Below are 14439 nucleotides of genomic sequence, written 5' to 3'. Positions count from 1 at the left end.
TTCTTTCTTGTGGATGATGCAAAACCAAGCTGTGATTTCTCTGAATCCATATCGTTCTTTTTTTTCCCTTCTTTTTCCTTTTCTGCCGTTTGTTCTCAAGTTGTTCTTAGTCGGCAGGTTGCTGGTGAGCTACTCGCTGCTATGTCTTCTTCATTGCCTATTCCACAATCTGGACTTGTTTCTCCAGAGATGAGATTGCTCTCTTGAGTGACAGGCACTGTTCTGGCAACTGATCTACTAAATTCCCTCTGCAGCTCTTGTCCCACTCAGTCCCCATTTAAACCCTTGCCTCCGATGTCCATACAGAAAAGATAACGCGGACTGGTGCTTCCTAACCTTGCAACCTAACCAGTCAGCCAACCTGCCTTGCCTTCCCCTGCTGTCATGGCTGTTTCAAGGCCAAGAGACCCCAAAAAGCTACTGCACCAACTTTATGCTCGGCACGGGTGAAATTGCACAGATCCGAGGACTGGTGGGAGTTACAGTGTCCGGACTCTGCCAGGTTTCTAACAGGTTTCTGTTGCATCATCTGTGTTTTGCTGCAGGACACCATTGCAGAGAGGACATGCTGCAAGGTCCCATGCAAGTGCTCTGGGCAGAGAGGGGACAGAGGTGTGCCAGGCCCCATAGGACCAAAGGTAGGTTGCTTCATCCATGAGTGAAGGGTCCCTGTGCTAGGCCAGTGTCCACCACGGTGGTGATGAGTGGGTGATGTTGTACTGGGTGATGCTAATGGAGAGATCATCTCCACTTACCCCCCCATTTTAAAACTGGCCCTGGACCATGCACAGCAGCTGAGAGCTGCTCTTCTTCCTGTCCCTCACAGCTTCTGTGTTGTAGAAGACAACCAGGAGGGCAGGGATGAGTGACTGCAAAGGGTGTGAGGAGTATTGTGAAACAGTTTGTAGACAACAAAGGGAGATGCTTTCTCTCATTAACTTGTTTATGCAGATGACCAAGCAGCTGCTTAGGGTAAATCTAGGGAAATGATAAATATCAATTCAAAGGGAGGTCACAGAGCTATTAAAGAATTATGGAAATCCTCTCTGTTATCTTCTAGGGTGGCCCTGGTGACCTTGGCTATGGAGGCTATCCTGGTGACGAAGGAGGACCGGTAGGTGATTGCCCCTGCTTTGCATGGTACTGCTCAAATAATGAAGTGTTTAGAGGCTTTTCCACTCAATATTTTCTGCTAGGAATGCAGGGGTGGGTTAGACAAGAAAGCAAGCAGAACTTGGTGTCTCTCCACCTGATGGCCTGCTGGTGCCAGCTGCTCCTGGGAGAATCCAGTAAGGTGCTCCAGGCAAGTTAGAGAGGCAGGATGGGGGGAATAACTCCCGTTATTTGATGTAACCCAGCCCTGTGCTATTCCTCCAAGACACATAGCAATGTTGGCAGCAGGGTGATTATGAAGACAATAAAATCCCCAACTTCATTAAAGCTGCAGCCTAGGCCAAAATTATCCATATCAGATGCAGCTGAAGGACTTGAGTTAGTCCAAAAATGGGACCAAGAAGGGGTGTTTCTCTCCATCACAGTGGCAGACAGCATGAGTCCCATGACTTCTTACTAGCACTGTTTCATCCAAACTCTGACTTCATGAATCCCACGTCACCCCCGGAATAAACAACTCCCCATGCATCAGGAGGTGAAGCTGAGGCCAAGGGGCTGGTGGTGCTCGTTGCTTTTCCAATAGCGCAGGCAGGGGCCAAATGCTGCTGTCAGATATCACATGCGATGCAACGTTTTCCCGGGCTTTAAGGTCAAGATGAGATTAAATATCTCTGCCAAGCTCTGAGGGTTCATCTTGCCTTTTTGTTTTTGAAGGAAAGGTTTTATAGAGGTCTTTCACAGCTGTGAGTTTGGGAAGGATACTTCTCTCAGTGATGAAGACTTGCAGTTGGCCTCTACGTGAGGAAGGCTGTGGGCAGGAGATGGTGGGGTGGCCGGGTGCTGACTTTTCAAAACCTGATGCTCTGTTTACTTTTGTTCCAAGCCACCTCCTGTGCTTGCCAATACCTGCAGTTAGCTGAAGAAACATGCCTAGCAGGCAAACCTGACCATTGCTTTTTCTCCTAAATACAATAGGGTGAGCGTGGACCACCGGGTGTGAATGGGACACAGGGTTTCCAGGGATGCCCTGGGTACAGAGGAATCAAGGTACGTACAGGAGAAACCTACATGGAGCACACCCAGACTCCAGGAGGTGTGAGTCCACAGAGGGCAACTCCCGTTCCTTTAGGATGTCACACAACAGCCACCACCAAGTCCACTTGGGTGGTGGTGTCCACCTGGCCATGCACCAAGGCTTTCAGCAGGCGTGGTGGCTTTAGTGTTGCTATGAAGAGCATAGCTCATCAGCCCAGGGATAGAAGAACCTTGAGTGAACAGTTCAAGGCAGCAGTTGCACCACAAGCCAGAGAAGGTGGTGAAATACAAAATATTTAGGTGAAGTATTCAGCAATGTTAGGGGATGTTTCCTACTGTTTTCTCTGACCACAGAACCCTCTACCAAGGAGCAGAGGAGTACAAGAACCAAGTCTATTAGTCACAGCTGAGATACTGAGTCTCTTTATAAAACTGTCCAGCCTTGGACAAAACTACCATTGTTTGGATTCATATAAAAATGGTTGCAGGGAGAAACGGTCAGTGGAAAAGGAGTTTTGGCTAAAGAGTAGACTATTTTGTTGGATCATTTGACTAAAAACCACAATGCACATTGTTCATCTTGGTATGAATGTCGAAGAGGGAACAGAAGAAGATTGACGTAAGAGAAGTAAAGGGCTATTGAATCCCGGTGCAGAAAGCCCTCAGGTTGCCCCAGCTTTGGGTCTGCCACCAAGCCCAGTCCCCACCCCTCCCCATCACTTCCCATGGTGGTGAACTGGCCAAAAGTGGAGTAAATCCCTTTTCTGATCTCTTTAGGGCTCTCGGGGATTCCCAGGAGAGAAGGTATGGAGCTATTTCCTCACGTCACGGTGGTGAGCATATGGGCACATCAGTATCCCCCTCCCTGTTCTTCTTTCCTTTGGTGAGCATTTGCCCCTCACCTCTCTTCTGCAGGGTGAACTGGGAGAAATGGGTCTGGATGGCATTGATGGAGAAGAGGTCAGTCATTTTAATCACTTTTCTCCTTATAATGAGATGCTTCAGTGGCAGGGCCCCCCAAATGACAAGTAGTCTTCTAAAATATTCTTCTTTTTTTAGGGAGACAAGGGCTTGCCAGGCTCCTCTGGAGAGAAGGGATACTCAGGCAGGAGGGTAGGCTTTTGTCATGTTTACAATGGGGCTAAATGATGGTGAAAAGGTGAATTTAAGCCAGGGGAGGGGGTGGAAAGCCATCACACTCCCCTCAGGGCTGGGGAGCCAGCAGAGGTGTGCAGTGGCAGAGATGTTTTCAGCAGGCAAGGGCTGCTGTTGCTAACTCTTGGTCTCTTTCTGCAGGGTGATAAAGGAGTTAAAGGCCAGCGAGGAGAACGAGGTGACCGTGGGCTCCGCGGAGACCCGGTAATTACTGCTAAGACATCATCTTAATTTTCGACCCAATTTCCTCCAGTCCTGGGGTGGAAGCAAGTTATTAAACGCCTGCTTGACAGGGGCAGGTCCAACAACAGAGCAAGGACTCGGAGATGACATGTGGATAACACATGAGTCGTGATACCAACCCATTGTTTCATTATATTAAAATTCCCCTTCTTCAATTTCTCAGTTGAAAAGCTGCCTTAAAACACCAATAATACTTCATCTAATCCAGTTAAAACAGCAAAAAACAAATAACAAACCAGAAAAAAAGTTGGTTCTGATTTACAGTGGAGCGGTTGATGATGTCTGACTTTCATGTCCCACTTACACAGATGTTTTTCGTTGCTTTCAGGGAGATTCAGGAGCTGATAATACTCAGAGGGGATTAAGAGGCCCAAAGGGTGAAATTGGACCAACGGTAAACTTTCTTTGTTGCCTTTTGTTGTTTTTTTGCTTTTTACAAGAGAGAAAATAAGATAAAAGGATGCTGACAAAAAGGTGCACATAGCTTAAGCTCACCGTGCCTTGTCAGATAGAATAATTTCCCACTGGGAAAATGTTGTTGGTTTGCAACTACAACTTCCTCTGTGAAGATGTCAGTTTAGAGTATGTTTTGTGTAAAAAAGTGCTTTTTTTTCCTTATTACTATTTTACGATGCCTTTTTGCATATTGTTTCTGAAAACAACTTTGGACTTTGAAATTAAGCTCATGTTCTTGCTGGTCATTAATGGAGAAACGTTTAGATGCCAAATCTGAACATGATGATTCACCTGAAACCTTCGGGGGCAGAGGGGGTTTGGGGGGGAGAAAACCCCACAAAAACCCACATCATCCATGGAAAATTTCAAAATCCATTTGTTTTCATATCAGCTCAGGATAAAAATGTATCTGACCATATCAGAAGGCATTTCCCAAACGTTCCCATTGCATGTTGGTTTGTGCTAGCTCGGAAACTCAATGGGAAGCCTCTGTGAGTTGTTAGGATTTCCACTGTTGCAGAATAATGAGTAACTTGTGTGACAGCGTGAAATACCTCTTTTTTTTTTTTTTTATTGCTAATTGAACCTATTTTCCCAGTGCCTGCTCATCTCACTTGAGTTTGCTTTCCCCTTAGGGAGAGACAGGACCAGAAGGGCTGGAAGGACAAGATGGTGGAGTCGGGAGGAGGGTGAGTTGCCAGACCCTGCAGCCAACAGGGGCTGAGCTTAGATTGACAAGAACTTTTTCCCTCCTGCGTTCCCATGTATTTTGTTTCACAAGTGTCATGAGTTCACCTTAAAAAAGAAAAACCCTCAAACAAAAACCCAACAAAACCCCCACAAAATCCCCCCCCAAACCCAAAATAAACAAACAAAATCCTTCAAAAGGAAAATGCCTGGTGGTTTTCTGGCTTGTATAGACTTTAAAAGCCTAATCTTGAATTTATTCCTGTGCAAGCTAACTCAGTGGAGCTATACCTGATTTACTCTGGCATATGCATTTATGTCTGACTGCTGGTTTTTAAAGGCAAAACCCAAACTGGGACTGGTGTAGCTGGGGGTGTCTGGGGATGCAATCCCTGCCGGTTTGCTGCTGGCCAGGACTCCGACATGTTCCTGCACACATGAGGGAGCAAATCACTGATGTGGTGGAGGGTTGGGGGATGTTGGGGAAGGAGAAAACATGCCATGATTTGAGGGAGCTGACCATGCGGATATCTCTCTCCATCTCTCACCAGTAGTTTAGTCTATTCAAATGTAATGTTGAACTAAGATAAGTGGCAATACATGGATCTAAAAGCAATGGAGAAAAGTGTGTTTGCATACTTGTGTAACGAGTCTCAATGTGCCTTCCTTTGCAGGGTATGATGGGACGAAGGGGACAGATAGGAATTAAGGTAAGTGGCGATGGGGACGGCACTTGGGGCTCCTGGCCAAGATGGCTGTTCCAAGAGAAGATTCATGCAGGCTTTTCTCTGTCCTCCAAATTTCCCTCCTTCACCGCAGGCTCATCTCCGTGTAAGCTCCTTGCTGGACTCGGTTCAAAACCAGCTGTCCACGTGCCTGAGGCTTCCTGTCCTCTGCAGCATTCCCTGAACAAATGCTTTGTCTCCACGTGCTGTTGGAGCAGCCTAATGGAGCCAAAGCTTAAAGGAGATTGATGCCTGTTGATTGCTGGAGGCAAACTACCCCACCAGCTCTGTGCTCATTCCCTCCTATAACTGTATTCTGCAGTGACATGACTGTTCTTCCCTGCTTTTTATGCAGCTGTAAGGCAGTTTCCCATGCCCTTGAGGTATTCTCTCCCTCTCCATGGTATTGGCCACATCCCCCCCATGCTAACCTGGTTGTTCTGTTTCACACTTCAAGGGTGCCAAGGGCTCGCTCGGTCTGGATGGGCCAGCAGGAGAACAAGGCATGAGAGGCCCACAGGTCAGTGATAAGGCAAAATAAATGTTTTCTGTTGCGACGCTGTTGTGTTATGTCATCATAACTGGTTCCTCAAAGAGTGTCAGTGGTGAGTGCTGTTGGAACTTGGTTATTTTTGGGTATGCTGTGGCCTGGCCGTTCTGCCCTAGGACATCAAAGCCTGCCACTGCATTTTCACCACCCAAGGTGTGACGAGTTTGACTATCCCTTGAGTGCTTTAGTACTACTTCCCCTTGCAATCTTCTGCATCATTGGTGTGTTTCTGCTCATGCACTTTGACACGGTCTCCCTTTTCTCCCCACACAGGGTCCACCCGGCCAGCTTGGCACACCAGGCATAAGAGGAGAGCCAGGTGTTCCTGGACCCAGGGTAAATCCTTCTGCTGCTTCTCAGCCATTGGCTCAGCTGTGCTCAGGAGGAACATCTCGCTGAGCTGTTTTCCTCTCTAGGGTTCTAACTCCTTTTCATTCTCTTACATCACTCTTCCAGTGCAGTCCTCTCAGTGTATGCTAAAGATGTCTTGATCAAGAGTTTCAAAAAAAAAAAAGTGTTAAAAGCAACCATAAATGGGTCAGGACTTTAGCATTCAGCCCATTATGGTTTGCAGTCTTAATTAAAAAACATCCCTGAGTGACTGGCAGACCATCCATCATGATGTTTCAATCTCTGAGGCCAGAGCACGACCACCTCATGCACTTGCTGGGGGCCCCAGAAAGACTTAGAGCTTTAAAGCCAGACACATCTTGCATTTCCCCACCTTGAGCAGGACCTTTCCCCTCCTTGCTTACACCTTTCACAGTGGGTTTCTCTGGGGGCACATAGGTTGCTGCTGATATTTGTACTTAGTTGACATGGTCCTTCTGCTCTTCCCAATGGTGAATTACACTTCTGAATTTCCTAAGGTGCTTTGAGAGGTGGCAGCTCTAGTAGTTTCTGGCACCCAGTTTTATTGACACGTTGCCAACATGCCTCTCCCTTTTTCTGTTCCAGGCTGGTGGTGGATTACCAGGAAGCCCAGGAGAGCCGGGCAGGATTGGTCCCCTGGGACAAAAGGTAGGGATGTCTTCATGATCAAGGGGTATCAGCAACTCAAACAGAAATGGAAAGATTCTGGAAAGGAATGAGCTAAAAACATTGTTAGAGATTAACATCACAGAACGAAATTAGCTTCTTGTTACCAGGATGCATGGTATGGAGGCAAGCAAGGTCTGTGCTTCTGTTGCTTCATTATGTTCTCATTTCATTGGAGACAGGGAGGCAAAATGAATTGAGTAACTGAAGTTCACAAGTAATTTTCCAGGCCAGATTCTCAGCCGATGCCCACAGGGGAAGGTGGCTGTGCTGGATCTCTCCAGGTGGTTCTATCTCTAAAGCTTCACACATTTTTACGGCTCCTCCATTGTCCAGTTGCACTGGCAAAACCCCCAGACCTTGGGATCTTTTCTTTTTGCAGTGCTTATAAAAAGCAAACACCAACAGTACCATCCTTTGGGAGCTGGCTGGTCTCCCTCTCCCATGTGCCATTGCTCAGCTGTCTTGAAATTGCTGAAGGTCCCACCAAGCACTTTTGTAGTGTTGCTGGCCGTGTAGGTCCAGCCATGATTTTCTGCTGCAAGGACCACTGCAGACTGGTACATATAAAGAAGCTTGTGAGGATGAGGTGGGAAAGGCTCAGAGTTGCTTTTAGTTTCAGCACATGTTTTAACAGACGCTCGTGTTTTCAGGGTGAGCCTGGAAACCCTGGGCCCAAAGGACCAAATGGACAACAGGGCCCACGAGGAGAGACGGTAAGTGGGGCGATGCACTCACACCTTTAGGGATGCTGGGCTGAACCCTCTCCTGTGGCAAATGGATCCACAGCCCTTTGCAGCAGAGAGTTTGGCTCCCTGTGGAGATGGGGAAATCAGCCATGTGTCTTTCTCTGGCATGACCATAGTTGGTGTCAAAAGTCCCTTTGAGGAGGTGAATTATATTCATTTGAAAAGTGCTGTGTAACATCTCGGAGATGAGTCTGGAGGGCAGAGGTTGTCCAAAGGATCAGTAGCAAGGGGTAGCATCGGGAAGAGGCATCCTGTCTGGTGTTATTTGGCCTTTTCCTGGCTCATTGTGTGAGGCACGGGTAGACACCCTGGTCAAAGGTAACCTATAAAGAGGATGTATAGACTAAATGAGCCCTTTTGTGAGCCCGCATTCTCATTACTCTGTATAGTGAGAGGGCAACTGAGGAAAAATCAGGTTTGTGCAGAATAAGAGAGGACAAGATTGGGCCAGACACAGCTATAAGTACACCTCTGGTGTTGGCAGACCTGGGGAGTCTCCTCCTAACTGGCTTCAGATTACTTTATCTCCTTCTGGGTTTTACACATTGTAAGCGTATGCTAGCAGGTTTTAATTAATTCAGATCTGTACCTTTGGCACCACCTTTTTCTGTTTATTTCTGGCAATAATTTAATCTATAGAAGGGTATCTCAAGGGCCTTGTGGCATCAGTGGATTCTTTCTATGAATATTGCTGGGTGTAAGCTATTCATATATGACTGCCTGTCAATAACCTTAGCTTTCCCGTTTTAGGGAGATGATGGACGAGATGGAATTGGTGGCCTAGGTCCTAAAGGCAGAAAGGTACGTGTACACTCAATATGGCCATCTACCAACATGAGTTAGCAAGGACAAGGAAGTATTCAAGGCCTCCAATGTAGATGGGCAAGGATGAAGTCAGACACACTTCATACAGTGGCAAACATCAGCCCTATGCATACCCTGATGAGAACATCAGGCAAGATTCTTCAGCCCTTTCCCCTCTGCCATTGTCTTGGTTTTGACTACATAAATCAGCTTTTCCAAGGAGGAGGCACAATGGCTTTGTGTCTTTTAGCCAGAAAGCTCCATGAATGTCTGTGGGACAGTGAAAACAATGTTCCAGCATCCCTGGAAGCTCCTCTACAGTTGAAATTAACCTTAGAGGAGCAATCAAGCCATAAAAAAGAGTAGATCCTTGCTTTTTGTTAATCATATGAGGAATAAAATTGCAAAATGAATTTGCATTTTTTTTTCCTCCATCATTCAATTCCTGAAGTTGCTGCAGATCTGCCTACAGAATCAGGTTTGCTTTTTAAAACTCTATATTGAAATAAGCCCTTGTGTTGTTTCAGGGAGAACGTGGCTTCCTAGGCTACCCAGGACCCAAGGTACAGTGCTACCCATGAGCTATAAATTCATTTTTCCAAGGAATATAGTTGTTTTACCTATGGTCCTGTGCAGATTTGGAGCTACTGTTTTTGTTTTTCCTCGACAAGGGTGGACCTGGTGACCGTGGTGGTTATGGAGGCCCTGGCCCTAAAGGAAACCGAGGTCGCAGAGTAAGTTGGACCATGACATGCATGAATGGCCAGAAAGATGTGCTCTTCCCCCTAATTGTTCATCCATGCTTCTGGGAGTCTTTCTGCACATGTTCACAGGGAGGATTTCTGTTCTCTCTCTATAGGGAGATGCAGGAGAACCTGGGACACCTGGTCAGAAAGGAGAGGCTGGGTACCCTGGACCACCCGTAAGTGTTCATTACATTGCTTATGGGACCTTCTGGCTTGCCCCCCCGACCCCTGCCCCGAGACAGTCCTGATTTCCCTCTGAGAAACACGGTGGGTCCCCATTAGTGCCAAGGGTTGAAAAACATGCCTGCCTCCAGCTCCTTCTAATTTCCAGTTGGACAAATTTGTCTTTATTTGTCTTGGATGTGTCTCTAATTCCTAACTAGCTGTTTACCATTGATAAGAATTCACCCGTGCACAAACCACAACGTACCACGGAAGGTAAAAGTCAAAAGAGAGGCTCTCACCAGGCACTAGGATTTCCCCATGGCAATATGCCACTTAAAGCTTCTTCAAGGAAGTTCTCAGCTCTTTATCACTTATGACTCTACACTAGATATGGTCCATAAAAAATCTGACTGGCACAGAGCACCCTAGAAAGGGGAAGAAGACTTGGCTTGCTTTTCACACGAATCTAGAGCATCGTAAATATCCCTTTTGGGTTTGGCCTCAGGCAGGTTTAGTCCTCAGAGGGTAAAACATTTCCCCCTTTGCTGGAAACAGAACCAAAAACCTTACCTTCTGCATGACCCATGGTTAAACAGCCATTCCAAATGGCCTTATGGGGGGCACCCTGAAAATACACATTGAACTTGGTTTTCTTTATTTTTCAAACAGGGACTTAAAGGCGATAAAGGAGAGACTAGAGATGTAAGTGTAGCATCATTTACCTCTTAGCTTTGACATATTCTTTTGTTGGCTTTGCCACGTATCTCATCTCTCCCCCCCTCCCCTTTCTCCCTCTCTTTTGTTTTATTTTCTAAAGCAATGTGCACTTGTGCGGAACATCAAAGACAAATGCCGTGAGTACATCAGTGCTTTGCTCATTGCCTGTCACTACCCCTGTGACATCCATCATGTTACCCAAATTGCACTAATCGAGCTGCTTTTCTTTCCTCATCTTTTCCACAGCTTGCTGCTATGGTAAGTCACCTTCAGTTATCTAAACCCCAGTATGAATGTGTGCCGGAATTGTTTCTCTCCCCATGTATATGGTATGAATGGTTTACCCCAGCTGAGGACACGGTCCTTGCACCTTGACACCTATTTGGGGCACTATTTGTTCCCAACACGTGTTTCTGGCAGGTCCCAGGGAGTGTCCTGTCTTCCCAACCGAGCTGGCCTTTGCTATTGACACCTCCTCAGGCGTCGTGAGGGATGTTTTCAACAGGATGAAGCAAACTGTGCTCACAGTGGTCAACAACTTAACCATAGCTGAGAGCAACTGTCCTCGGGGTGCCCGTGTGGCTCTGGTCACCTATAATAATGAGGTCACCACAGAGATCCGCTTTGCTGATGCCAGGAAGAAATCAAACCTCCTTCAGCAAATCCGAAACTTCCAGGCCACCCTGACCACTAAGCCACGCAGCCTGGAGACCGCCATGTCCTTTGTGGCCAGGAATACCTTCAAGCGTGCTCGAAGCGGCTTTCTTATGAGGAAGGTGGCTGTCTTCTTCAGCAACGGGGACACGAGAGCCTCCTCACAGCTCAACGACGCTGTGCTGAAACTCTATGATGCCGGGGTCACGCCTGTCTTCCTCACCAGCAGACAGGACCCGGTTCTCACCAGAGCTTTGGAGGTTGGGGTCATTCCTCCTTTCTTTCATTTTCTGCTCATGACCTCAGTTTGGTTGGCAGGGGAGATCGATCATGTTAGGTCCTATAGGCAGTGGTTGGCTTCCCACGGACCTTCCAAGTGCTTAGCACTGAGAAAATGTTGCAGGCCAAACTCAGACAGCACGTTTGGTAGGAGAGAAATCCAAAACATGGTACACACTGTGTAATGCTACTAAAGTTGAGTCATTTGTTTCTCAGACCATGGCTCCAGGGTGCCAAGTGTGGTGTGAAACAGAAGAAAAGACAATCCTCATAGAGAGAAAGGTCTGACAGAAAGATGAAGGGTGGGAATGTGGAAGTAGGGTAGCTTTGACAGAGGGAGAGTGGACATTTTAAGTAGGTTTAAAGAACCAGAACATTTTAAGAGGTTTAAAGCAATTAAAAAAAAAAGACTCAGACAAGCACACTGAGCGCTGCTTTACCCTCTTCTTGGAGTTTATATCTCTAAGCTAGTCCCACTAAGTGACATGAGGGCATTGGTCTCCTCCAAATGGGATCCACCAAAAGTGGCATGCTAAGTAGAGAAACTGTTACAGTTGACTTCCCCTGCTTTGAGCTGAAAATAACAGAAGGCAGCACTACTAACACCATGTTTTTCTGTTTGCATCTAACTAGATCAACAACACCGCAGTTGGACACGCAGTTGTTCTTCCAGCCAGTGTCAGTCAGCTGAATGAAACTATCCGGAGGATCTTGACTTGTTACATTTGTCTGGGTAAAGCATCCAATTGCTAATCTAGACTGTGCCAAATTCTTCTGGTCACACAGCAGTCAGTTGTCAATGGTGCAGAAGGGAAGCTCAGTTGGGAGTCAGCCCTTCCTACTGCTGAACACAAGGGATTCACATTCTTAGGCTGAGCAGGATATGTTGGCGTCGTGAGTAGGGTTACTGGGCGTTCTCCACTTTGTAAAGAGAAGTTCCTTTTTTTGGCTGGATCCCACTTTCACAGCCCAAATACTGATAGTTAAACACTCTGAAGTATGGCTGTCTGCCATTTATGACAGAGTGTTCAGGGATCCCTTTGGGAAAAGGAGCATGTAAAAGCACTAAATGGATAAGGGAATGTATTTTGGGATGAAATGGCTTTGGTATCAAGTGGTGGTCCGTGGCTTGATAGTATTTCATATGACAAAAGATCTTTACAAAGATGAGGGAGGGTCTTTTTCAGTTCCTCCAGGTGAAACCTACTGTGTTTCTTCCCTAGATGTGTGTGACCCTGATCCCATCTGTGGCTATGGTAGTCAGAGACCCGTGTTTAGAGACAGACGGGCAGCCCCAACAGATGTAGACACTGACATAGCCTTCATTATGGATAGCTCAGAGTCCACCACCCCTCTGCAGTTCAGTGAGATGAAGAAGTACATTTCCCACCTCGTGAGCAACCTGGAAGTCAGCTCTGAGCCAAAAGTGTCTCAGCACCATGCAAGAGTGGCAGTTCTCCAGCAAGCTCCTTATGAATATGAAACCAACTCAAGCTTCCCACCAGTAAAAACTGAGTTTTCGCTCACTGATTATGGATCCAAAGAGAAGATCATTAATTACCTTCACAGCCAAATGACCCAGCTGCATGGAACAAGGGCTATAGGAAGTGCAATCGAACACACAATGGCTCATATTTTTGAAAGTGCACCAAACCCTCGGGATCTAAAAGTCATAGTTCTGATGATGACGGGAGAAGTGAATAAGCAAGAACTCGAATACCTGAAGAGGGTTGTTATGAGTGCGAAATGCAAAGGGTACTTCTTTGTTGTCTTGGGCATTGGCAGGAAGGTGAATGCCAAGGACATCTATAGTTTAGCTAGCGAGCCAAACGATGTGTTCTTCAAGCTGGTCGACAAACCAGGAGACCTTCATGAAGAGCCCTTGCTACGTTTTGGGAGACTGCTGCCATCTTTTATCAGAAGTAAGTATAACATCCTGCAGCTAAAGTATTATGGAAGGGACAATAGATGAGGAGTTGATCTGCCAGGTGCAGTCTACCTGCCTGTTGGGTGGGTAGATTCTAGCCTGACTGCCTCTTTGGGCAGTGGGCCCCTCTGAAGTTAGTCTGGCTTTATATGTTCTGCACTGTTTGGTCTGTTTGTTGCTGCCTAGTTGAATATGTCTAGGCTTTGTTCACTTTGGCCTCCCCAGCCTATCCCGTGCAGTCCATTGGTTTGACAACTTTGTACTTCTGTGCTGTTTGACTTGGTCTCCCCGGGCTCACCTGTGGGATTTGACCTAATCCTGCCTTGTTTACGGGTCACACCTATTATAAATCCCATAGGATTTGGTTCTCCTGGGGCATTTATCCCTCTGCAGCCCCAGTAGCCTGCGAGCACCCCCTTCTTCCCCTGACTACCCTTACTCCCCCTCGCCTCTGTGCTCCTTGAGCAGCCAGTAAATCTTTCTTCCCAACTTCAGCATAAACATCACGTCTAGCAGGCATTTGGACACCTCAGGCTGAGATCTGGAGTTGCTGCATGCAGATTTAAGGACCAGATGAACGGGATTTATTTCTCAGGGATAAACAATACTGCTGTGTTTGGGATGTGCTGATTGCGCCTTGAAAATTGGCATCTCATATCTGCAGGCTGGATCTCCAGATGGAGCCAGCTCCCAGAGAGCCTAAGCAGACCTGGCCAGCAAGGACAAGAAGTGGCCCATTTCTAGGAAAACTAGTTTTGTCAAAAAAAGTCCTGAAAAATCAGTCTGCTGGGCTAATAAACTACTCATTCAGGAATGTCTCGCACTAAATAGGAAGTAAACATGAGCACATCTTTCCCTGGAAATAAATGTTTAGGTTTTCTCAGTCTGCTTTTTCCATTCACCACTTACCAGGGGTCCTGGAAACTTCTAACTCGGGGGAGGGGGGTGAAAAAATAAAATTAACTGTGTGGTTGAAGTGCCTTGTTACAAGAAAGCTGTTTACATGTGACAGACCCTCTGGTATCTCGTAGTTACTGTTTGTAAATCAGAATAACAAATCTCCCAGCCCGCGATGCTGCGGTAACCACACCACATGTCAAGAGATACTCCGTTGCTTTTATTACAGCAAGCAAGGAGAGAAGAGACTGTTATTTCCTTTAAAATCAAGAAGAAATGCACATAATGTAGTGTTGGTAGGTAGCAATCATCCTCAACACCAGTGTTTAACGCCAGGCTCTCTCTGTTTCTAGGCAACTTCGCTTTCTACCTGTCTCCAGAACTAAAGAAACAGTGCGAGTGGCTCCAAAGTGATCAGCAAGCCAAGAGCCAGAGCCCTGGTCTTGCCAGGCACAAAGCTGTGTAAGTAGTGATTTGTCTTCGAGAGAATGAGGTTGTC

General features: G+C 46.7%; 1 protein-coding gene across 1 annotated transcript in view; it reads left to right on the top strand.

Annotated features, from left to right (window-relative positions):
* Nucleotides 1-14406, top strand: part of COL6A3 (collagen type VI alpha 3 chain) — a gene marked incomplete at both ends in the record, with an annotated part of 35286 nt that extends 20880 nt beyond the window's left edge. Inside the window, 24 exon segments of the mRNA XM_084265549.1 lie at nucleotides 546-638; nucleotides 1061-1114; nucleotides 2089-2160; nucleotides 2926-2952; nucleotides 3064-3108; nucleotides 3208-3261; nucleotides 3445-3507; nucleotides 3875-3940; nucleotides 4638-4691; nucleotides 5364-5399; nucleotides 5872-5934; nucleotides 6238-6300; nucleotides 6922-6984; nucleotides 7656-7718; nucleotides 8502-8552; nucleotides 9083-9118; nucleotides 9227-9289; nucleotides 9415-9477; nucleotides 10136-10168; nucleotides 10284-10332; nucleotides 10604-11097; nucleotides 11750-11849; nucleotides 12340-13038; nucleotides 14294-14406. Of these exon segments, the coding sequence (XP_084121675.1) occupies nucleotides 546-638; nucleotides 1061-1114; nucleotides 2089-2160; nucleotides 2926-2952; nucleotides 3064-3108; nucleotides 3208-3261; nucleotides 3445-3507; nucleotides 3875-3940; nucleotides 4638-4691; nucleotides 5364-5399; nucleotides 5872-5934; nucleotides 6238-6300; nucleotides 6922-6984; nucleotides 7656-7718; nucleotides 8502-8552; nucleotides 9083-9118; nucleotides 9227-9289; nucleotides 9415-9477; nucleotides 10136-10168; nucleotides 10284-10332; nucleotides 10604-11097; nucleotides 11750-11849; nucleotides 12340-13038; nucleotides 14294-14406 (2517 nt within the window).
* Between the last annotated feature and the right edge of the window lie 33 nt (nucleotides 14407-14439).

The sequence above is a fragment of the Gallinula chloropus genome, assembly GCF_964237585.1.
Source record: "Gallinula chloropus genome assembly, chromosome: 5".
Taxonomy (NCBI): domain Eukaryota; kingdom Metazoa; phylum Chordata; class Aves; order Gruiformes; family Rallidae; genus Gallinula; species Gallinula chloropus.
The sequence above is the reverse complement of the archived record's forward strand: the minus strand, read 5'-3'. Positions and strand labels throughout refer to the sequence as shown.